This window comes from Oryzias melastigma, linkage group LG14 (assembly GCF_002922805.2).
Source record: "Oryzias melastigma strain HK-1 linkage group LG14, ASM292280v2, whole genome shotgun sequence".
Lineage (NCBI taxonomy): Eukaryota > Metazoa > Chordata > Actinopteri > Beloniformes > Adrianichthyidae > Oryzias > Oryzias melastigma.
The window spans coordinates 4,289,563-4,313,697 of NC_050525.1; the positions used below are offsets into that span (position 1 = coordinate 4,289,563).

Sequence of the window (24,135 nt, forward strand, 5' to 3'; positions counted from 1 at the left end):
ATAATTTCTTCATGTAAACAACAGTTTCTAATTTGTCTCAATTCTATGGTGTATTTTTGAGTTTTCATAAATATTTTTCTAAAAAAACTTCATTGTTCTTAGTAGAATTTACGGATACATTATGATGTAATTTAGTCATGAACAAGAATAGCAATATGTGTCAGCTATAATGTGAGAGGAGCACAACAGGAAGCTGCCCTCTGAGCACGGCCATCCAGTGGGAAAATTATTTCAGACATGTTCTTACTGGGAGTTTTATCAGGATCACTCTGTTTTTTTCAATGGAGATCAAAATATGGAGTTGAGTAAATTCTGAGACGTTACAATTGGTTACCAAATTAAAGCAGCTTCAAAAGCAGACATCTGAGAAACACCAATATTAGCAATTGAATTGATATGAGAACTGAAGTGAGTGACAGAAGTGATAGACTTCAATAGAGAAATAAACAACTATTACCAAGTCATTCTGTTTGCCAGAATAACCATTCTTGCTGAGCTACCTTTTTTCTAACATGTTCTTGATAATCCTCTTTTTTTTTCTTTTTTTAAATTTGCGTTATTTTTGCTGTTATTCAAGTTATAAACTGACCAATCAGATGTCTCAATAAAAGTATGTGGTCTCATGTCGAAGGTTCAAGCATCATTTTAAGTGGTAGGGGTGTGGCCTCCCAACAAGTTCTTTCCTGATTGGTGCGAGTGGTGGTTGCCATAGAAATGTAGACTCAGACCAACTTGGATCGGCCGCTGCTTACTGAAGATTTCTGGTTCCAACATGGCGATGTCTATATCCATGGGTATCTATATTTTCCATAGGTGACATCACACTGACTCAGTCCAGTTCTAATATACAATCAATCAATGTATCAAACTTGTTCAAGTCCACAAACATGGTAAGCATCTGTGAAAATCCAATTAAATTGTTGGCTGTGTTCTTTGAGAATTTTCTAACAACCAAAACACCACAAAATTCTGAACTGAGGCAATGTATTCAGACTAATAGTCATACAAAGAGGCAGACTTAAACTCCCATCATCTATCTAATGATCTCTTCCGAGCAAACACAATGAACACAAACACATTAATGAAAGCTGGTCCAGGTACTGTGTACGTGTGAAAGGAAAGCAACCACTACATTTGGCAAGAGACCAGGAAGTCAGAGAACAGTTGGTACTTCAATCTGACAACATCACCTTACAGGCAAACAGGCAGAAGCCATAAAAAAAGACTCTCACTCTTCCCACACCCCGTATATCCTCCATTGTTTGCAGTTACAATTAAAGTCTTTTCCACTGATTATTCCAGTTGTGAAAGAAAAACATCTACATCCTGTTAGAAAACAATTATGCAAGAGATTTAAAGATTAACTCTAAGTGTTTTTCCTAATGGAGCTATTTGTTTACGGATAAATACTATTTCTTACAATCCACAAGAATGGTGAAGTAGTTGGAATTATTTCAAAAAGATAAGTTTAAAGATAGAAGCTTTTTTTTCCTCAACCTTAGAAATTCATGAAGTGGATTCTAAAAGACTGGATGGACTCCATAAGGAAGAAAACTCAAAATGAGAACAAAAACATTAGAAAGTCTTTTTTGTCTGAATAATCTTTTTAAAGAATATTTTCTATAACTCTCACGGTGAATAAATATAATATCAAAGTATCAAATGAAAGCCCCCCCACCCCAAGAGGTGTTTTCTTACTTTGTTCCCAACTTGGTGGAACAGTAATCTGGGAAGGGGTGCAGCTTCCCCTCAGGAGTACAACTTAGTTTAAAGCTTCAAACAGGTGATTAGAAATGTGAGCTATTTAAAGAGCATGGGGTAGTTTCCAATTCATGACATAACCACATAAATACGTGAGCAGGAGCTGGCGGAACTACTGACAATCACTTGACTAGGATTCCTTATTATCATGAGCCCATATCAAAGCCAAAAACTCGATTAATTGTTCAGGTTAAAAACATTACACACTTGAGTTGTTCGTGTGACAAACCATCCTTGCCGCAGTAATGTCTCCAACCCTTTTAAAAACAAAAATAACATAAGTCTGGTGCAGTTCATCAAACAAACATTGGTGACTTACAATATAAATTTCCACTTTGGTTCAGATAGGAGCTTGACAAGATGTTATTTTCAGGATAAATTTGCAGAGGATGATTTTTTAAATCACATTTCATTATATATTTTGCTTTAAATTTTTGTACAAATGTTTTTTTTAATTGACTGGTAGCCATCTAAACTTAGTGTATTTAAAATAAAATCACTTAAACAGATACACATAAGAGGGAATAATAAAAAACTAGAACTGAGTTTTACAACTTAGTGATGGGGTGAAATGTTTTTTTTAAAAGGAAAGTAATGTTAAGCTTGCAGCATAAAGCAGGTGTATTGAGAAGAAATGTGTTGAAAGTAAAGAAAATATCAAGTTTAAACAAACATGTAGATGAATGAAACTGTCGATTGCTGTTTGAATACTTCTCATTTGACGTGAGCTTTTTCTTTTTCTTTTAACCAGGAAAGTTCAGATGAAAAAGAAGCGAAGATCCAACCTCCATTTTTACCTTTAAACTGATGGACAAATCCTGTGATCATGGGGTCAAACGGTTATGTATCAGGTGTGTTTGAATGTAGGTTTTTTTTTGACTGGATATCACATTTTTTTGTTTTCAAAAATTGGCAAATTTCCAGGACAAATACACCTATCCACTGTTGGAACACGCCCCCTAAGACCATATATATTAAACCTACCTACATTTTACTTTGAAAATTTACTTTATGGAAGAATAATTATTCAAGTCCAACTCCGATCATCTTCTGATCTATTTTAAAAGCCTTCCCAGTGGCCTTTTAATTATAATTATGCTTATAATTGGAATAATGTGTAATTATTGGCTACAATTTAGATAAAATCAATATGGTAGGCAACTGGATGGCCGCCCAGGTGGCTGGATGGCTCAGTTGGCAGCATCCAACTAGTGCATGGAAAACTAGGGTTCGTTTTCCCGAGGGCGTGAGCTTGTTCCAGTGTGGATCCTTAGACAAGACCCTTCACGCTACTGCCCAACAGGGTAGTTACAAGAGGGCCCCAAGTCTGGGTCTCCCTGTGCCGGTCCCTAGCCAGAATAAAATACAGGGTTGTTTTAGAGAGAGCAACCAGCGTAAAACTCTCTACCAAACCAAATGTGGATCAGTGAAAGCTGATTCCCCATTGGGATGTGCTGAAAGGTGGACAAAAACAAAAATGGTGTCATTTTCTAGGACATACTTTCTGCAGAGCAGCAGAAGTTCCTTAAAAAATTGCCTTTGCGTTGTGGGCAAGACTGTTGGCATAGAGCAACCCCGACCCCCCTTTTCTTCCCTGTTGCTGAGAGCTCTCTGTTTTAGAGTTCTCCCACTAGCTTTCAACCCCTCACACCCCAAATTAGGGGTGTAACCATTAATCAGCTTAACGATGAATGGATTTGTATTCCTACAATCCAACTTGATCGATCTGTCTGAGATAAGTTGTTAATAGAATCAAATTGACCAATAAAACTATAAAATCATTTCAAAATGAAATGCATCTATTATATCAATATTGGAGAATAGAATACCATTTATTTTATCCATCCATTCGTCCATCTTCTTCCGCTCATCCGGGACCGGGTTGCGGGGGCAGCAGTCTGAGCAAAGATGCCCAGACTTCCCTCTCCCCGACCCCTTCCTCCAGCTCCTCTGGGGGGACCCCAAGACGTTCCGAGGTCACCCAAGAGACATAGTCTCTCCAGCGTGTTCCGGGTCTTCCCCGGGTCCTCCGCCCAGTGGGACATGCCCGGAACACCTCTCCAGTGAGGCGTCCAGGAGGCATCCGGACCAGATGCCTGATCCACTTCAACTGGCTTCTCTCAATGTGGAGGAGAAGCTGCTCTACTCCGAGCTCTCTCCGGGTAACCGAGCTTCTCTATCTATCTCTAAGAGAGTGCCCTGCCACCATACGGAGAAAACTCAATTCAGCCGCTTGTAGATAGGATCTCGTTCTTTTGGTCATGACCCAGAGCTCAAAGCCCCATAGGAGAGTACTGGAACCGGTAAATTGATAGCTTTGCTTTCTGGCTCAGTTCTCTCTTCACCACAACAGACCGGTGCAGCGACCACATAACGGCGGACGCCGCTCCAATCCACCTGTCGATCTCACGCTTCGATCTTCCTTCACTCGTGAACAAGACCAAGACCAAGATACTTAATAAGTAATATAAAATATTTTTGGATGGTTATTGTGTTAAGTGCTAAAAAATTTAAAATAAATGTTAAGGTTTATGGATGGAGAAGACCCCTCCTCCTTTATCTCAGGCCACTATAGATTTATTTAAAAAGGAGGAATAAAAGATTGATTTTTCTAGTTTAACAGACCAAATTACACAATAGTTTCAGAGGAGTATCTTTTCTACACTCCACAATTTCCACTCTTGAATTTCCTATTGCACTCACTTTAGTCATTAGCTGTTGTGTTGTGAAATTGCAGACATTGTCAGTCGACATGGCCTCTCTTTGAGGAAGTCTTCAAGCAGTGCTTCAGCATGTCAGACTGTTGTTGTTTTTATTAGTTTTCTTATCTGATTATCACTTTGAGTCTTTTTATAACATGCAAATATTTCACAACTATTAGACAAAACTATGGTGACATTAGTAGTAGTAGCAGTAGGTGTGAGGGGGAATGAATGCTGCTGATAACAGTTCTGATGCATTTAGGAGGAAGTCATTCAGCACTCTGGGAAACCTGGTTTCACACTTTATTGCCCAGGTTTGCACAAGAGAACTACTGCATTTGTAAAAGTTAATGTGAAACTAAGTCAAGTCCACAAGTTGGAAATGAGAGAAAACTTTGCATAATACTTTATCAGAACAATGTGGGGGCCTCATCCTGTTCAGCTTAAGGTGCAGAAATATTTTGATATAGACGAGTGCATGAGTAAGTACAGACTCATGTCATATTTACGTCTGCTTGACGGATCACACAGATTAGAGATGCATAGAAAAAGGAACATCTGCCACATTTCCGTGGGGTCCAGGTGCAGCAAAGAAAAACTCAACTTTTGAGTACTATTGAAGAATTGTCAAAGGAATAATAAACTAGACATTCATGAAGTATTTAGCACAGTTTACACAATACTAAAGCCCAGTTTCAGTTTGTTTCTCAACCAGACTGAAGTTTTTTTTTTAGTCAGCTCTGAAGACAGAAGAAAGAGGAAATGACTAGAAATAAAGAAATCACAGAAACTATAGCACCATATGAAAGGAAGCAGTTCTAAAAGCCAGAAGAGGAAAACACCGTTTGATTTATGTGATTAAATTAGGTCTGGCTTTAAAAAAAAATCTGCTAATTTAATTCAGTAAATGCAAAATTATTCAAATTCAGTGATTATTTTCAAGTTACTTCTTGTATATTTTCTGGCCAAAAAAAAGAGAAAAAACAGCTTTTGCTATTATCAATAGAATTTTTTTTTTATTCATAAATTCAATATTTCGGTGTGTTAAAAATTACATCAAAACCTTTTTCCCCCCCCAAACAAAATGTTTTTTCAAACTTGTTAAATTAATCGATTTCATTGTATGGTGTTGGAAATCAATACCGACCGTGTGAATTAGTCCTGCACAATACATCAAAAATGTATCGTTATCGCAACATCAGCCTATGCAACACACATTTTGAAAAAATTGCTTAAATTGCGATAAATGGTTACCTTAAATGCTTACACATGCCAATACAATCTTATGGCAACTTGACATATTTAACAAACTAAAAGAGCCCTTTTTACATTCGACTAATCGGATGGACCTCTTTTATGTTAGATACTCCCCTCCTATGTAGATGTGAGTCATTTGGAGTATAATTTAAGTGCTGTTGAATGTATTTAAATAAAACTGATGCAGTGAAATAGATATTTGTTGTTTTGCTACATGGTCATGTGTTGCAAGTCAAATTGTTATTGCAATTTTGATCACTAATATCGCACATCGCAAGTTTTTCTAATATCGTGCAGCTGTGATTTGAATCAATATAGAATTGGTTCAGTTAGACTGGGGAGGAAAAGCAGCCTTATAAATGAGATTTGATTATTTTACAAGTCCCACTCCGATCATCTTTTGATCTATTGTAAAACCATTCCCAGTGGTCTCTTAGTTGTGATTATGCTGTTTTTAGCCAAAAAAATAAAATAAAAATGTAATTTTCTAGGACATAGTATCAGCGGACCAGCAGGAATTCACTAGAAATTCCACTATGAGTTGTGGGCGGGTAAGAGTAAGCCTACACTTATTTCCCATCATCCATCAACGTACATGCTCTCCCTCTAGCTAACAGCCCATTTAATATATATATATATATATAAGAAGCTAGCTCGGATGAGGAAAACAAAGACGTGGATCTAGTCATCTACAAGTGGATGCATCAGAATCAGCTTGTGGCCTGCCCTTGTAGATATACACCTACAAGCTTTTTACCAACATTGTAAAAACATTAAACATTTGATTTATTATGAAAAGTTCTGTAAATTGTTGCATTTAAAATTATTAGTTTTCGTCAAATTACAATTTTTAGTTAATGGATACCTTGACTTAAAAATGTAATTAGCCAAAAAACTAATATTTGTTATTTGATCCAATGTTTCACTTTTTATAGTGAACACATTTTTGTCTGCTAATATTCAGAAAGTATTCAGAAATACGATTTTAAAGTTAATTTTCTTATGTCCTCCAACAACAGAAATACCACAAAAACGTTTTAATAGCACAATTTTAATCGAATTGGGTCTTAAATAGCAAGAATAATATACTTTGTATTTGTTTGTTTAGGACCTATTTTACATCCACTCTCAGCTCTATTGGTGAGGTTCTTACCTGAGGTGCCTGCTGATGAGGAGTCCTCATGGTCGGAGCTCAGCTCTCCATCACTCCTCCTGTCGGGGGTGCTGAACCCGGAGCCGGAGAAGCCTCTCCGCGGTTTTCGCGGAAAGGATGGCGACAGACGGTCTTCATCCCCGGAGTCCAGGTCCCTGCTGAAGCCGAGGGACGGCCGTCCGTCCCGGTGGCTCTCCCTGACCACTATCTTCGGGGTCAACAGGTTACTCCTCACGAAGTTCTCGTTCAGCTCCGCGTCCTCGTACTCCCGGTCGCTGCCCTCCTCGTCGTGGGGCACGGAGGCGGGGGCCTTGTTGAAGCCGGGCTTCAGCGGCGGGACGGGGATGGGGACCGCCTTCCCAGTCCTCCCGCTGAACCTGCCCTGTTCCCGGTCCAAAGGGTTGGGGGTTCTGCCTGCGTTTGACTTGACGCCACCGGAGTCGGGCCCCCTGGCCCCCTCCCCGGTGCTTACCTGGTCCTGCCGTGGCGGTTTTCTAACGTTCTCCGTCTTGGTTTGAGCGCACGCGCCTCTACCACCAGCCTTTTCCGGGAGGGTTTTCTTCAGCCGAACCACTGTGGTCTGCAGGTAGATCACCTTGAATTTCTCCTCCTTCAGCGCCTGCTGGAGCTTCTTCAGGTTGGCTTTACACGCCTCCAGCTCCGACTCGATGTCCTCCACGGAGTGTAAATCCATGCGGGGCACCTCTCCATCAGGGAATTCGTTCCTCCAGTGTTTCACGAACTCCTCCTGTTCCCACATCTTGATGGTCACGGTGTGAGATAAGCTAACTGTTCCGTCTTCACCTTCACTCACACTTCGCGCCGCGTCTGTCGCATAGACCCACCTCCCGTTTCCTAACAGAACAACTAAGAGTTTCGTTATTAGCCCGGCCTGGTTCAGATCAGCCACATCCTCAAACGGACCTCAGACAGCGCGGATGCGCAGAGACCAATGCATATAACTAGTTTGGCTCGGAGCAGAAAACTTTCAAGACTTCCTGTAGAGACAGTCGGTGCTGCCTTCAGGAACTGCTCGGAAAAGTGTCAAACGTCAGGATTATGTTTCCACAGCCTCAGATTTTTTTTAACTCACCCAGATTCATTCAATTTTCCAACTTTTATAAATTAGGATAAATAAATATAGGAAAAAAACATTAAAAAAAGACCAAACGAAAGAATATGAGACACTCTAACAATGGAATGCTAAAACAACAAGAATCTACGATGCAAACAGATGGCATTCAAAACGACCCCCTTCTTTACTCTTATTATTTACCAATCCCAGTAAATCAGAGTAATTTTACCGGACATTTATAAGTTATTATTTTTTAAAAATATGATATAGAAAGGAATCCAACAGCATTTAAATACAACTTGTGTTTTCTTCTTCTACTAAATCCAATGTTTTCATTTTAGGTAAATGAAAACTGTTTTTGGTGCTTTTAACATGTTCTTATAAGCATGTTTCCCTGCTCCACTCCATTCCGATGCATCTACTTGCAAATAATAATAATAATAAAATAAATGCTTAACATTTTGATTTTTTTTTTTGTGTGTTGAGTCCTTGCACAATCAGTATTTGTCCTCACCATTCTTATCTTAAGTCTAAACTATGCAACGTTGTTTCCCTTTTCATATATATGGATACTCACTAACAGTTTAGGAATGAAACGGTACTGTAGTGTGTTCTGGATGTTCTGCATTACATCAGATGCGTTTTTTGTACAGCAGGAATGTTTCCAAGCTCAGTAATTTTTGGATAATAACTTCCTCTTTTCTTTTTTCACGTGCAGTAGGCTACAAATTGCTCAATCCATCCATGAAATTTTTTTAAGTTCTTCTCTTTTCCCCTTACCTCATCTTAAATTTTTTTATAAAAAATACATGAATATGTGATCATTGTATCTCTTATTTGAAAACTCTAAAATGCACCAAAATCCTTATAAAGTTGTGACCTTTACCTGCAACATAGACCTTCCTTTTTTTGTAAGAAAAATTTTGTCAATGTTTTTGTATTTATTTGGATTCTCCACAATTATAAGGGGATTTTCATAAAAGCTCCTGGGAACCGCTTATCAGGATTTACGGGCCTGTTTTCGATCAAGTTACATTCATTGCCAAGGATGAGAAAGCTACAAGCATTCTCAAAATATTATAAGCATGCTGTAAGAATTGCTGGGAGATCTTTGGGGAGTCTTCACTGCTGAAAACTGCGGAGGCAGAATTGTTGTAAATGTTTCCTATCAGTCAAGAAACTTGCTAAACAAGTTCAGTACACAATTAAAGGCTAAACCGAATAAAGAAAAGTATGAACTGTGTAATTACTGGTTGGCCTGCAGGTTGCATTCTTTTCCCAGCATACACAGTCATCTAACACCTCTAAGGACCGCTAGGCATCTCAGTCTGTAGTTTTATTTGATCCAATAGGATCTCAGTAATCCCCTGTGTGAGATACAGTTTGTCTCTTTGTTTCTAATTCTTAATCTAGTGATTTTTAAAAATATAAAAAGGTTATAAAATAAAAGGGTGAATTTACTGTCATTGAAAACAAAAGTGAATTGTGTCTACAACACAATACAATTCATACTGTAGATTAATGTGCACTTTCTGTGAACTCTCAGATTAAATGTAATAAATTTCCAGCTCTTACAATGAAATATGCAACAATAAAACCTTAATCCAGAGTGTCATGCCAGTAACAAACATTCCTTACATGGATTCACCTTAACCCTATATAATACTTGATACACACATTTCTAAAACCATCTAATTTGATGATTCAAACGTTCCTTTAAAAACTCCATTGTATATACAACTTTGTCTGTGTTGTCTGCCCTGTAGTTCATCATCATTCCACTAGGGGCAGTAAAGAGGCATTTCCTCCTCATTTAGAAATGTCTGCCCCCATGAAATCTGGCGGGAAAAGGTTTGCAATTTTTCCTAACTTTATAGTGAGATTAACTCACCCATTGTTACTCTTTTATTTAAATGACTGTTTTCTGTTTTGAAAGAATTCACAATTTGTTAATAATAATAGTTCATAATGCAGTTACACCGTGTTAAAAATGTGTGTATCAAATTTGAGACAGCGGGTAATTAAGATGCTTCTTTTTCTCTTTAACACTTGTCAAAAATTTTGCATCTTAAACTGACACGGTAGATACCATCAATATCTCATAAAAAATATATATATATCTATATATTTGATTTCATCATGCACTTTTACAAAAATCTTAACAAAAATGTGATTTTATGTCACCTCCTCAATGTACAGTTGTGGATCTTATAGGGTTAAGGCAGTAGAGATAAGTATTTTTTTTTCTGTGACACTGTGAGCCACTTACATATTTGTGAAGGAATGTTGGCTCACCCTGCAATGACGCAATCCTTGATGTAGGTATTCTCCCATATAGTTCCTCCACAGCATTACAATCATTTTATTGAGCTGTAGAGGTGAACTTTGAATCCCTATTCACTATGACCTTCATTTTTTTAGACATTCATTTGCATTTAAAAATGTCCTAATTAGTTTCAAAGTTAAAGGGTCACAGTGATGTCTTTTGAAAGAACTAGACATGTTTTCCATTGTAACAGGCTGACATCTGTAATTATTGGGTGTTTTTTTTTCTCATGTGCTTCTATAGGTTAGGTTAAAACAGAATGTTTCTTAGTGTTGTTATATGTACAGATTTTCTGAATCGTTTTTTAACTGAAAATATAGCAACTTTTAATAGACTTATTTATAACAACAAAAACATTAAAAAGGACAAATGTAAACAGTACATTATTGGTGAACAGACAGAACAGAAGTTAAACTTCTACAGTAGTGTATATGGGTTCAGATGAACATTTTTAAAAGTTTTATTGTATTAGAAGTACTCTTACGTCTTCACACTTTAATGAAGTTGGTTTGTGATGTTGAGTTTTTTTTTCTTAATCTCTTCAATGGACGTCCTAGATCTTGTTAGATTTTTTTCTATGTTCTTCTCCACATCAGGGAGTGTTTTTTTTTGTTGCCAAAAAGGACGTGAAAAAAGAAAACTTCATGTTTGTTCAATGTTAAAAACATCAACTTTTAATGGAAGTCATATACCAAAAACAGGTGTTCAAGTCAAACTGTTTCTTGGTGTCTGATGAGTTTGTTACGTCCCATCATGATCTGGATCACCAGATTTTTATTGTTATTATGAAGTAAGCTACTTTTACTTTAGTACACCTCTGTGTGAAGGCCAGCCTCTGGTTTTAGAGCAGTGTCTCTGTACTTCTTCCTCAGTTCGGCAATGGAGATATGATGCCCTCTTGTGGCTGAATTTAAAGCTTTTCTTTAAATTCCCTGCTACCCACTACAGTTTACCTACTTACTTGTGCTCTATATATGGCATTCACCATCTTGTAGGGGTATAGGTATGGAGAGAAATTAGAAAGCAAGAATATGCATCCACAAATCCTAATTTATGCACAAATCAAGAATTATGCACGCACAAATCCAACTGAGTCTAATTTCTCTCCATAGATAGGACTCTACAATTCCAAATTTCCTATTAGTCTCTGCAAAAAACTAGTCCGACATCATTGGCTGTAAATGAGAAGTGGACCGAGTGAACCCTTCACCCTCGTTTTCCAAATGACTCGCTGGCTTCAAAGACCAAAATGTCAGACTTCTACTGAGAAAAAAAAGCTATTACTCAGTCATCCTATTTGTCAGAATAATCATTCTTGCTCTGATACCTTTTTTAACATGTTCTTGATAATTCCCCCCTGGGGCATTTTCCCAGCAGTTGGTTTGGGAAACATGTCAGACACCGGCCCTGGAGGACTGACTTTGGACACTCCTGCTTTAGAGCAATTGTCATGAGGAAAAAAGTTTTAAAATATTTAAAATAATAAATAATAATCATAAATAATCAAAACTTTCAAATTCATTAGGTTGTTACTCCGGTAGTGAATGATGTCATATTTGTCATTAGAATAGTGAGTAAAAAATTGTGAGCATGTGTTCGAATTGCATCACAATCCCAGACACTCAACACTATAGTTTGGGAATTCGGACTTAGAAGAAAAAGATTTCATGAAAAAATAAACTATTTTATATCAGACAATACATTTATTGAATAGATCATTTCTACTCACAAAAATATTGCTAATTGAGTAATGAGACACCAAAAAACTTGAGTCATCACACTTTGGGACAAGAGACACAAAGGACATGTTTCTAAAATGAAGGCAATTGGACACAATGTTGAAATAAGCACATACATTTAACAAACACATTTCACAACTTCTTTTTAAAGAAAGAACATCGTTTTTAAAAACAAAAATCTATTTTTGCAGTTCTTTCTGAAACCTCTAATAAGGCAACAATAGGACAGCACCACAGATGCAACCACTGGAGTTACAGGTAGGTAGTATCAAAGGCCACACAACACACCCCAACAGATGTTACACGAATATTCTCAGAAGACAATGGCAGAACTTTATTTAGAGTTATGAACCCCCATGGATTTCCTGAGTGCTAGTTAAAAACTGAAAGAGTGCTTAGGATAATTAACAAGCCACAGCTAATTAGGCCTGTTCTTTGATTTTACAAAAATCTCACTTTTTTATATGATTTAAAATAACAGCATCATAAATAGTTACCTAAACAGATTTTAGGTATAAGACTTATCTGAAACTGAACATCTGAATGTTCTTTGCATAGTTAATTTCTGATAGTAAAAGCATAAAAAACTAAATTGGTGTGTAAAAGATGGTTCTTGGTTATGTACAGAGTCGGTCCTTTGTTATCGGAGCAAAGTGCAAAATCTATCAAACTTCTGTTGCATTTGGCAGAATTACGGAGAGCTTCTCAGGCTTTTCTGATGCCACTTGCAGCCAAGGTTTCTCTCCTGGTGGTCACGAACGCCTGTTGCTTCTCATAATAGGCTGCCTCATTTATAAAAGTTGGGTAGACGGTGCAGGAGCCTTGGTAGGGGATGGTCTTTCCGTCAAAGGTTTGGAACATTGGGTCACCGGGGTTCAGCGGCTCCCAGTCACAATCCTGAAACAACAACAAGAACTGACCACAGGGAAAGCAACACGAGTGTTCTGGTGGAGTTAGAATAACAGCCTCTCAAGTTCAATAAAGGAGAGCTTCTTCTAAAAACATAGGACGTACAGGTGGTGCTGTCACACTCTTGTTGTTAATGAAGTCTCCTACTTCACCCTTACGTGATATATTAGCGTTCACAACAACTTGATGCCCGCAGCATGCCCATAGAAAAAAAAACACAAGCATTTTTGCTGTACAGGCTTTCCGATCGATCTACAATCTTGATTTTTCGTGCAGGCCACCTGCTTGCCCCTTACAGGTTTGCCCATTTTTCCCCCGCGCCCATGCTCGCATCCACCCGGAAGGCCAGTTGGGACTAAGACATAAGGCTTTACCTGCAGGTTGGGATGAACCATGGCGATGATGTTCCCGTTAGCATCTCTGGGATAGTCGATCCTCTCGCTCACACGGAAGACTTCAACAGTACAGGGAGGGAACTCCATGCCTACGGAACCCAGGAAAACCAGAGATGTAGCCTCAGTTTCACGATCAACTGCTTATAGAAATGGTGGGAAAAGTACAACAAATGAGTTCAGCCACATGGGTTTTTAAGAACCCTCGTTGATTTCATGATCTATCTTTAGAACCATCATTGTGTTTTATGTGCCAATTCAATTGAACCCCTCTCAATACTCCTCCTGTAAGGTAATTTTCTTCCGTTTTTGGGTAATTGACCCATTTATCACCACTTTATCCGTCTTTTTTAATATAACACAGACAACTTTACACCTTGTGTATGTTTTTATATGGTCATACTAATCTCTCCCATCCTTGAGGAATTATTTGAGTTACTTTACTGGTTGAAGTTTAAAAGTATTCACTCAGTAACAGTTCCTTCAAAGTCCTACCACAGCATTTAAACCAGATTCAAACTATTTGGATTACTTTTTAAGCCTTTCTTATTGCTGATTTACTGCAAAGTTTATGATTACCATCATGTTACATGAACCAGTCTGTTCCTTTTCTCTGTTATTTGTTTGTGTTCACACTGGAAAGGACAGACCTGGAAATGTCTTGTGGTTACTAAAGCTGCTCATTTTAGAGGATAAGTTGGCATAAAAAGATCACTCACCAGAAGGAAGAAAGCAGGAAATAGACCTGCAAATGAAGCCCAATGAGGCCATTTTTTGTGATATTGGACTACATAAATAAAATGGAATTGAATTGAATTAACCTTGGCAAAACTCTTTGCATCTTTACTGCACCACATGTACTTTGCAGACATTTGTCATTTGAGATTCCTGTAATTTGATTAGAGGGCTGTTTTTTTTTCTTATTAAAATGGGCATAGCAGTGTTCTTGTCTTCTGCTTTTATGTCTTATAGTCTGTATAATCTGTTTATCTTTTTAATGCTATCGTATCACACAAGAGTTCACTTGCAAGTAAACAATTTATTGTTTTTTTTTGGAAGACCAAATGTATTTTTGTTTAATCTGCACTTGTTTAGTGATTTTCATACCAGCCAAACAAAGCTAAAAGGAAACATTTTCTAGTATGTGCCAAACAGTACAGTGATGACAACCAGCTCCATCTCTAAACCAAGTCTGACTTTGGACAACTGGTCTGTCCACTGCTGCATCAAACAAAATAAACTAGAAATTTAAGTGTTTTTAAGTTTTTATGCAGGTGATATTACCCAATCTTTCTCTGCTCTAAACAAAATGTTTACTGGATCTTGTTAAAAAAGTATGCTGCAATCTTTTGGTGGTTTTATAAAAACTGAACTGGATACAAAGCTCCAATGATGCAGATGAATCACACTAGGACAAAAGTTCTGGATCCAGTTCGATTTCTCACTTGAAACTGAAACTTGTCGCTAATGGAGGCGTTTCTCTGTGCTGCTCTGCCTCAAAGCACGAGAACATCGATTCATCACCATGGCCGAGCGTTCATCAGCAACAGTCTGGTCCCACAACAGAAGATTAAAACACCAGGACCGGCCGGCTCCTAATGACATGGAAGCTGACCAACTCCCAACAAGCCGAGCATTCAGCTGCAGGGCAGACAGGAAAACCAACAGACGGAAACTCTATTTGGACTCTTGATTACATAAAAGCCAGGAAAGTGTCACCCTGGAGGAGTTTTTGTGCCGTGGGGGGTAAAATGGAGGTGTGATGAGTCTAACGAAGGTACATTTGGTAATGGGGGTTCGGCTGCATGCTTGAGTCAGTCACTCATGGGCCTTTTGTAAACAAACATTTCTACTAAAGTTCTCATTAAGAGAGCCTTACCTTCATTAAACAGTTCAATGAAGTCCAGCGCGTGTTTCAGAATTACTCTCATCGCTTCAAAGATGTTACTCCTCAAGACTCCTTGAGGCTGAGGACCCACTTCCAGGCCTGCAGGAAAATGATGAATAGATGCATCGGTACGTGGAAAATGTCACCCCAACGGATTATGTAATCAGGAACTCTGAGTTCAACATGCTAAGTGGAGGAAATTCATGTAGAGATAACAAGCAGAAGAGATTCCCAGAGGCATGAATAATAGAAGTCCCCAAAAAAGACGCTGCAAAGTCCAAATAGTTACAAAAGAAGCATAAGAATGACTATGAAAAAAAGATTTTGGAGAGGACATGAATATAACTGTCATTTACAAAGAAAGAAAAAAGGTTATGGAAAGAAAAGGACAACTAAATATTTTAATTTAAAAAACTTGATATTTAAACAAGAGTTTGACCTAACTAAAACTAAAACGCATAAAATAAGTAACAGGATAAAAAAATCCTCTTAAAGAATCACTGCAAACATTAATTAATCTATTAAAAAAATATTCCCAGGGTTTTTCTTTTTTTAAAATAACGACAGAAGTTCATTAGAAATTCACCTCTGAGTTGTGGGTGGGACTGTTGAGGCGGAGCAGCCCCAACAGTCCCACCCACAACCTATAACATATAGGACATATAGACACATGTATAGATCACACTCTAAACAAAAGACACAAATCCCCAATACCCCATAATAATCAACAAATCTATAAGCTCATTTTGTAAAATTACAAACTGTGTATGGTTTTTTAAATGTATAAATATTAGTACAAATTTTAGATCCGACATGTCCTCCATCATCAAAAAAGTTCCACAAGAACATGTTAAAAACACTATTTTCATTGGAGTGGGTCTTTAAAATGTTATGGGATGACAATAATAGAACGAACGATAAACTAAAAATAAAAAAGTACAACTATGCGCTTAAAACTGACTGTTAAGAGCCTAAAAATAACAACAATGAAACTTTGGAGATGACAAAGAGACAAAAATACCAACAGTGACAGAAAAAGAACAGAGCTTCAATGAAGAGATGCAAGAAAGGAGGAACACAAATGGAAAAAAAAGTCTATAAGCAGCCTTAAGTGAACACACAAATCTTTAGTTTATAAACTACTGAATATATTAAAGGCTTACTTTAGGAATGTAATTTATTTTTGCTTCACTGATTCTCATCTGTGCTGCTTAGCTTTCAACAATTTGAAGCAAAACAGAACATTTTACCACAACAGCTCTTGGTTTTAACTCAGTATAGTCATTTTGTCTAATGATAATAACTAACAATTGCTTTGTATTTTTGAAACCTTTGAAAAGCAGAGCTCAATCTCTGAAAAATATTTATTTTAGCAATGATCCTCATTGTTTTAAACTGCCCCCTCCTGCCTTCAGAGCTGGACTCACCAACGGGGTGTTTGGCCACGGAGCGAGAAGTGGAATATTTCAGCAGAGGATGTTCATTCAGCAGAACCAGACAGCTAGCAGGAGAGATGGCTTTCTGCAACGTAAAGACAGAATCAGTCCATCAGTCAAACTCCAAAGTCTCCAACAAAAAAAGACAAAAGAGCTTTCAGTGGATTTAAAGGAGAAGATTGTAGACCTGCACACGGCCAGAATGGACTACAAAACCATCAGCAACAAGCCAGGGGTTAAGGGGACAATTGTTGGTGCTATTGTGTCAAAATACAAGAACATGACCTTCAATCCACCTTTAGGTCAGCAGCTCCAAACCAGATCCATGATCATGAGAACAGTGAGACATTGGTTTAAAATAACATGGCAGGAGTTAGTTGATGATCTTAAAGCAGCTGGAACCACAGTCACCACCAAAACCATTGGGAATCTTTTAACACCTTGCAGTACTCACAAAAGCCTCGTTTCCACTGAGCGGTGCGGTTCAATCCTGTATTTTGAGGGTTTCCATCGGTAAATGGACATGTTAAACAGTTCCGACCTCTTGAGGGCCTCCATCCATAGAATAGAATAGAATAGAATAGAATCTTTATTCTGTCATTGCACCCAATTGCACAATGAAATTAAAAGCAAAAGCAATCCACCCCTCCTTGGTGCATAAATATAAAATAAAAAGAATATAAAAGTATAAAAACATTAAGCATAAAAGATCTAAAGAAAATTATTTAAAATTATTGTAAGTCCATGAAAAATAGAACGGGAAATGGTTGAGGCGGAGATACTGGAGCCACCCATTAATTGTCAGAAAGTGATGATGCATTAGAAAAGCACCAGCTTGTGTTTCATTTTTCCTCTTTACTGGGGTATTCTTCTTAGACGCCCGCAATCTTCATTCAAATAACATTAAATTATAAAAGATGTACCAGAAGTAAAGCAAAAAAAAGACGAGCTGCTGGATGACCTCCATTGTTTTCGTTTTTCTAGCCATCGGACTACAATGACGCAATGACAAGCTAGCGGTCTACACCATGTATGCACCGTGAAAACAAACCACTCAGTGGAAGCGAGGCTTAACTGAGTGGAAATGCTCGCCATCATTAATTGGACCTTACCACTCCTTACTAAACCGGACTGCTCAGTGGAAACGAGGCTATAGTCTCCTTGCTTAAGAAGGCACATGTGCAGACCCACCTGAAGCTTGTCAATGAACATCTTCAAGACGTGGAGAGTGATTGGGAGAAGGAGCTGTGGTCAGATCAGACCAAAACTTCATTAATTCATGTTCTTGTCCGCTTTGTCCCTTTCGGGGTAGCGGGGGTGCCGGAGCCTAACCTGGCCACTGATGGGCGAAGGCGGGGTTTACCCTGGACAGGTTGCCAGTCTGTCTCAGGGCCTCACTCACACACACACTCTCACATTCACACTTCATTTAACCTATGAAGCATTTTTTTGGATGGTGGGAGGAAGCCGGTGAAAACCCACGCATGCACGGGGAGAACATGCTAACTCCACACAGAAAGGTCCCCAGTTGATGTTTTTCAGAAACCCCAGCCGGGATTTGAACCGGGGCCTTCTTACTGCGAGGCAAGAGCGCAAACCACTGCGCCTCAACCCATCATGTTTGAAGGAAAAGAAATGCTGCCTATGACCCCAAGAACATCATCCCCACTGTCAAGCATGGAGGTGGAAACATCATGGTTTGGGGGTGCTTTCTGCATAAGGTTACTTCACCGCGTGGATGGGAGGACCTCCTTTTAAAATGGATTATGGATGGATCTTCCAACAGAACAATTACCCAAAACATACAGCCAAGACAACCAAGAAATGACTGAAGAAAAAGCAGATTAAGATCATGGTGTGGTCCAATCAGTCTCTGGACCTAAATCCTATAAAAAAACTATAGGACAGAGCTGAAGCTCAGAGTTAGTAAGCAACAGCCACCAAGTCTGAATGAATTAGAATCATTTGTAAAGAAGAGATAAGAGATAATCAGAAGAGACAATAAGGGGTTTAGCCACAAAGTACTAAGTCTCTCATATACATTACATTACAAATTCAATTGGTTTTCAAACTCTCACTGCTCAAATGAATCAAGCATTAATATGACAGACTGTCCATTTCTTTTTAAGTGGGCAATCCTGCTAAATCAGCCGGGATCAAATACATACCCTGTATCTAGACTCAAGGCACAAACACTGTTCACAGAAGGCATTGAATGAGTCATGGATTCACTTCTGTTTGCTCATGTTTAATCAGCCAACAAGTGAATGTTTAAGTGAGAACCAAAATTCAGAACAAAGTCTGCTTTATTATTCGGTTACCTAATGTTTTTAACCAAAGGCTTAGAAAAACAGAGAGCTTTAGAAACAGCTATGACACAACCAGCAATTAAAAGACAGAAGGATCAACGTTTTTCTGAGCAGAACATCATGCATGCTTGGGGCCTCATTTAAAGAGATTTGGGGTCAAAAGGTGATTTAAAAAAAATCCTTTTTGAACAAAGATCGTGTAAAATTTGATCAAAAAGAAGAGATGTGGTTATAGAAGATGCTAAATGTACATGCAAGAACATGACTGAATATAAAGAGATATTCAGTGTCAAGCTCTCAAATGTTTTTTGCTTTTTTTAGAGGGAAAACTAATGGGGTTTGCAGAATTACTGCACACTTCAGTCCAGGCTGCATTAAGGAAAATATGGTTGATGCTACAGTTGAACATTTAAGATAGTTTATCTCGCCTAAGTTCAGCCCATCTGAATCCACCTCATACATATTTATTTTTTATGTACATCGGGATCACCTTTATGTAGTTCATCATCTGCAGGTTGAAATGGTCTTTGGAGCTCTCCAGAATCAGGGTGCAGCCCATGTTGGAGGTGGTGTTGTGAAGGTCAAAGATGACGTCGTAAGCCTCTGGGCTTCCTTTGGGTCCAAACATTCGGTTGATCTCCTGGGCTCGCCGCACTTCATAGGGGAACTCGTCTCCTCCTGAGGCACTGCAGATCACACAGAACCAGACTCCAGGAAGTGCTCTTACAACTTTAGCCAAATAAGCAGATCATTCAAGCAAAAAAGCACAAAAACAGTCAGTGTGAATGCATTCTAAATAGAGAACTAATGAGATGCACTAGCCCAGGGGTCTCAAACTGGCGACCTCCGCCGTTAAATGAAACTTCAATCTACTATAGCAATTTCTTCTGCATGTCCAGGCTTCTTTGATATTTGCTTTATGCTTAATAATTTGCATTATTGTAGGATCTGGTCATCCAAAAAGTCCTTAGCAATAGCTGCTAGCGTCATTAGCTCCTTCGTTCTACAGGACACATAGATGATATTACTTAGTAGTACATAGACATGAACAAATGTTCAATAAACTTGTTCAGTAGACATAGACATGGGACCAAAGATATAGACAGTGGACGCAAAAAAATATTTTTTTGGCACAAATGGAACCTCATTTGAGACCCCTGCAGTAGACTGACGGTCTATGAGCAAAGTAAATGCAGGTTCTGAGACTCCAAAGATGCCAAGAACAAAAAAACAAAACAAGAAATACATCAGAAAACTTCTTTCTGAAGACTTCCCTTCTAACAAATCTGGGAAGAGGTGTGAAATCATTTCACAATAATAAGAACATTTCCAACAATCAAAAAAAACAAAAAAACAAGCTAAAGACCTTAAATATTGTAGTCCTCCAAGGAAGCAAAGAGCCTCATGCATTTCGCAATTTTGTAAGTTCAATTTGAAAGTTCATGACATTTCATTTGGTCTCTAGGCCAGAAGGTTTGTATCGTGAAAAAATGGCTTCTAAATTGACTTAATTTCATTAGAGCTGGAAATAAGTCATTTTCTATGAGTGATATTTTACTCACTCAGTCCAGTTCTCTTATATAGTCAATGGTCAGACAGAATGCTCTAAAAGGGTGGAGCTAATGTAACCTTTCACCTTGTGCTGCCCATCAGTGGGCCCCTTAACCCTCATCGGCACAATGGGTTAAGGGATATTCCCTTACTAGAGGTTATAAAGAAAACTATAGGGTTTGATTAAGTCAGATTATTCTGAGGTTAAACATGAATCCATCTCAGACCTCTGAGATTGGTTAAACCAAGAAATAGCCCAACAACAGATAAGGCTGGGAACAAAGGTCCTTCCGGTTCAGTCAAAGTCCTGCTGTCTAAAAATATATTTTTTCATAACGATGTGTTAGAAAGGAGCTCCTTTTCATTACATAATCCATCTGAAGATGTTTCTCATCAAGTCATCCCAGTCTGACAAACACGCTTGTGACATATATAAAAAGAAAAACTGCCCACTCAAAAATGATATCAGGCTGAGCTGTTTTTAGAAAAAAGCCCCAAACTGTTTAATCTTCTTACATGCTGCCTTCAGAGGGGTTAAGCTGAGGAGCATTAAAAAGATCAACTCACATCTGCAGGCTGGAGATGGAGTTATTCATCGCTTTCACTTGCTGTTGATTCATTTTGAGATTGTTCCAAAAAAAAATAAAATATATATATATATATATATACACTCAACAAAAATATAAACGCAACGCTTTTGTTTTTGCTCCCATTTTTCATGAGATGGACTTAAAGATCTAAAATTCATTCCAGATACACAATATTACCATTTGTCTCAGGCATTGTTCACAAATCTGTCTAAATGTGTGATAGTGAGCGTGGACTTCTGCGTTCAAAAATCTCACGTTCATCATACACAAGATTTTACAACTGTTTTCAGGATCTAGATACAACACTTGCAGCCATTCTACGTGTGTTGAAAGTTAAACCAGGTCAAACTTTGACCAATCAGGGACTCACGTTTTGTAGTGATGCATAGATTTCATTCACAAAAATCCCAACCATTAGAAAACTGATCACGAAGGAGAAATTAATAAAATTAATTAAAGTTATGCCCAGCTTGACTAATATGACCCTAAGGCTACGTCCAAACTATCCTAAACAATCCTCCCTACTCCCCAACTACTAAAAGACTGCCTAGTGCCCTGGATTTTAAAAGTATTTGGGACACATGCTCACAACATTCTTTTTTTGTTTGTTTTTTATAAAGGAAAATATTACATCACCAATCTACCAGAGTGATGCGTTTTCTTCAGAACAGTGTTCTGAAGATGAAAACTCAGATGATTGATAATGAAATTAATGTAATATATATATTTTTTCTCGCTTTAAAAATCGTTCAAATGAAATGCATTGTGGTCTACATTCACCAATCACGAGGATCAATGCACACTGGTTTGTAGAACACTTTTAGCAGAAACTTTTTTTATATACACAAAAAAATTAGAACAAAGAAAAGCCTTTTTTCAAATACATAAAAAATTAGAACTAATAATAAGTTTTTTTTAACAGTTCAACATACCACTCATTTTGTGTGAAATGGGGTGGGGCAGCAAAAATCACGTTTCGCCTAGGGCGCCATGCTGCCTGGCGCGGGTGCACTAAGTAGTGAGTAATTCAGACACAATCCAAGTACATCGAATTAGGGCTGTGAAAGAAAAGCCTGGAGTAAGATTTGTAAGATTTGCACCACTTTGACATTTCACACCAAGCCTCTTCTAACTGTTGGTACATGCACTGGTAAACAATAGAAAAAGAAGAAGAAGAAGCCCCTCCCTGCTTGTCCAGTGTGAACACCATGGGCTAAATGCACATTTAAAAATGCGTGTTTTAGTGCTCGGTGTCTTCAAAGCTTTAGAGTACAGACGAAAAACACATTTTATTGTAAAAAGGGGAGGGGATTGAACCATCAACAAACTGATTGAGGAAGAGCAGTTCATTCATTGTATTATCTATTGTAAACGTTTATATGAATGTTGACAGTTTTATAGAATGTCTTCCAGCAACAAAGATGTTATTTTTTTCTATTATCAGAAATAAAAATATAAACATTTTTTTCTCTAAAGAGAGATTTTTGCTTTAAGAAAAACAAGTCAGATGATTAAAGATGTCATTGCAAAAGGTTATTGCTCTGGGATGTTATGACCTCCTTTACTGATCCCGTGGAGAGGGGGCTGAAGAGGGCTCTTATTAAAGATACTGATGATTTTGTTATTGTGGACATATGGAGAAGGAGACTTCAAAAATGTCATTTGTACTTTCTGCTCTATTTTATTAGAAAAAATGTTTCAAAATTAAACACTTCTCTCTATATATTGAACAATTTGGGTACAAAAAAAAATTAGTATTCTATGACAGAAACCAATGACACGGAGTTCCTGAGCATTAAAGCCCCCCTCCGTGGATTTCTGCACAAACAACAGTCACGTTTTTATCACGTTTTTTCTGCAGGCAGACCGTCAGCTGAGAGCTGGGAGGGGCGGGGTCACAGAGCTCTGCTGTGATTGGTTGTTGCCACAGACAAGGCTAGAGGTGGCCCGCGCGCGCACAGAAGCCCACCTGTGACAGGGACACTAATCGATGTCAACGTGACCAGAATTGAATCAATAACTAAAATTATAAAGCATAAAATAAAAACGTTAATGTTTTTTTTATATACGTTTGCCGCACAAACACATCAGGATGATGACGTCGTCGGTCGCTTTGTTGTGTGTTGCAGCACAAAAGTTGACGGCGGCACGCGCGCGTGTTCCTACCTGAGGTTCTCGTGCGTGAAAGCTCGGTTCAGGTCCGTGTCCACGTATCTGACGCACTTCTCCACAGCCCTCGGGTTGGTGATGAAAGGTTTGATGTCAGCTCCTCTCCTCTGGATGTCGGCGCCGTTCTTTATCCACAGGTTCACGAGCGCCACGCCGGACATCTCGTTCCCGTGTGTGCCCCCGAAAATAGCGACCCGTCTCGCCTCGCTGAGACGCGCGGTGCTGCCGTGGAGGGACATGCCTGGAAGGACGGACGGACGAGGTGGCGTGTGGACACCGACAAAGCTGCTGACGCGGCAGTGGAAAAGTTTCCAGCCTCGCTGTTTAAACGCTGCTGCGTCTTTACGTAACACCCCCCGTCTGGGTTGTTGTTGTCGAGTCAGTGATAGCAGCGAGCTCACCTGAGACCGCGGCTCACTCTGTCCCATACATAGACTGTCTATGGTCCCATAGAAGATCGACTGTCCACAGGATCATGCTCCTCTCACCGTGGAAACAGCGTTCACCCTCCTACAGGGGCGTGTCCAGGACATTTCACTGGGGAGACCACAAAGGTCATGAGGGGTGGAAGCCAACATTCAAAATGTTTTGTTGTTTTTTTTAGTTGCACAAGGACCAATAATCAACATAATTACAAAAAAAAATCATGTGTGATTCATGACAATATCAGTGAATAAAACCAACTGAAGGCACTACAAAATTGGAAAGCAAATCTCAGATTAACCAAACCCTAAATCGACTTTTTAGGCTGTTGAGCTAAAAGTGCTCTCCGTTGGTCATTGCCAAGTTTTTGACAAATTAAAATAAACTTGAATTCTTGAAAATATAGCCAAAAAATGTCTGTGTGCTGCCCCCTACAGGTTGAATTGAGGTATTTT

The 24,135-nt window shown here is 38.6% G+C and overlaps 2 protein-coding genes across 2 annotated transcripts in view; both read right to left on the reverse strand.

Annotated features, from left to right (window-relative positions):
* The window catches only part of abr (ABR activator of RhoGEF and GTPase), a 118,547-nt gene extending 110,615 nt beyond the window's left edge, over positions 1-7,932 (reverse strand). Inside the window, exon 1 of the mRNA XM_024265736.1 lies at positions 6,874-7,932. Coding sequence (XP_024121504.1) covers positions 6,874-7,633 — 760 coding nt within the window. The 5' untranslated portion in view covers positions 7,634-7,932. The remainder of the gene's footprint in view (positions 1-6,873) is intronic.
* Positions 7,933-11,955: 4,023 nt separating this feature from the next.
* aspa (aspartoacylase) lies at positions 11,956-23,813 on the reverse strand. The gene is made up of 6 exons (XM_024266238.2): positions 23,255-23,813; positions 19,438-19,633; positions 16,630-16,723; positions 15,194-15,301; positions 13,297-13,406; positions 11,956-12,910 (listed from the first exon to the last, which is right to left on the reverse strand). The coding sequence occupies exons 1-6, from the start codon at positions 23,683-23,685 to the stop codon at positions 12,719-12,721; spliced, it is 1,131 nt and encodes a 376-aa protein (XP_024122006.1). The 5' UTR covers positions 23,686-23,813; the 3' UTR covers positions 11,956-12,718.
* Positions 23,814-24,135: the final 322 nt, after the last annotated feature.

Bases quoted from the DNA above. Each gene is read 5' to 3' on its own strand.
- aspa (XM_024266238.2), bottom strand. From the start codon at position 23,685: ATGGGACAGAGTGAGCCGCGGTCTCAGGTGAGCTCGCTGCTATCACTG. The intron at 16,724-19,437 runs GTGATCCCGATG...TTTACGTTGCAG, and splicing joins AGATGATGAACTACATAAAG to AAAGCCATCTCTCCTGCTAG. The intron at 15,302-16,629 runs GTGAGTCCAGCT...ATTTTCCTGCAG, and splicing joins CGTGGCCAAACACCCCGTTG to GCCTGGAAGTGGGTCCTCAG.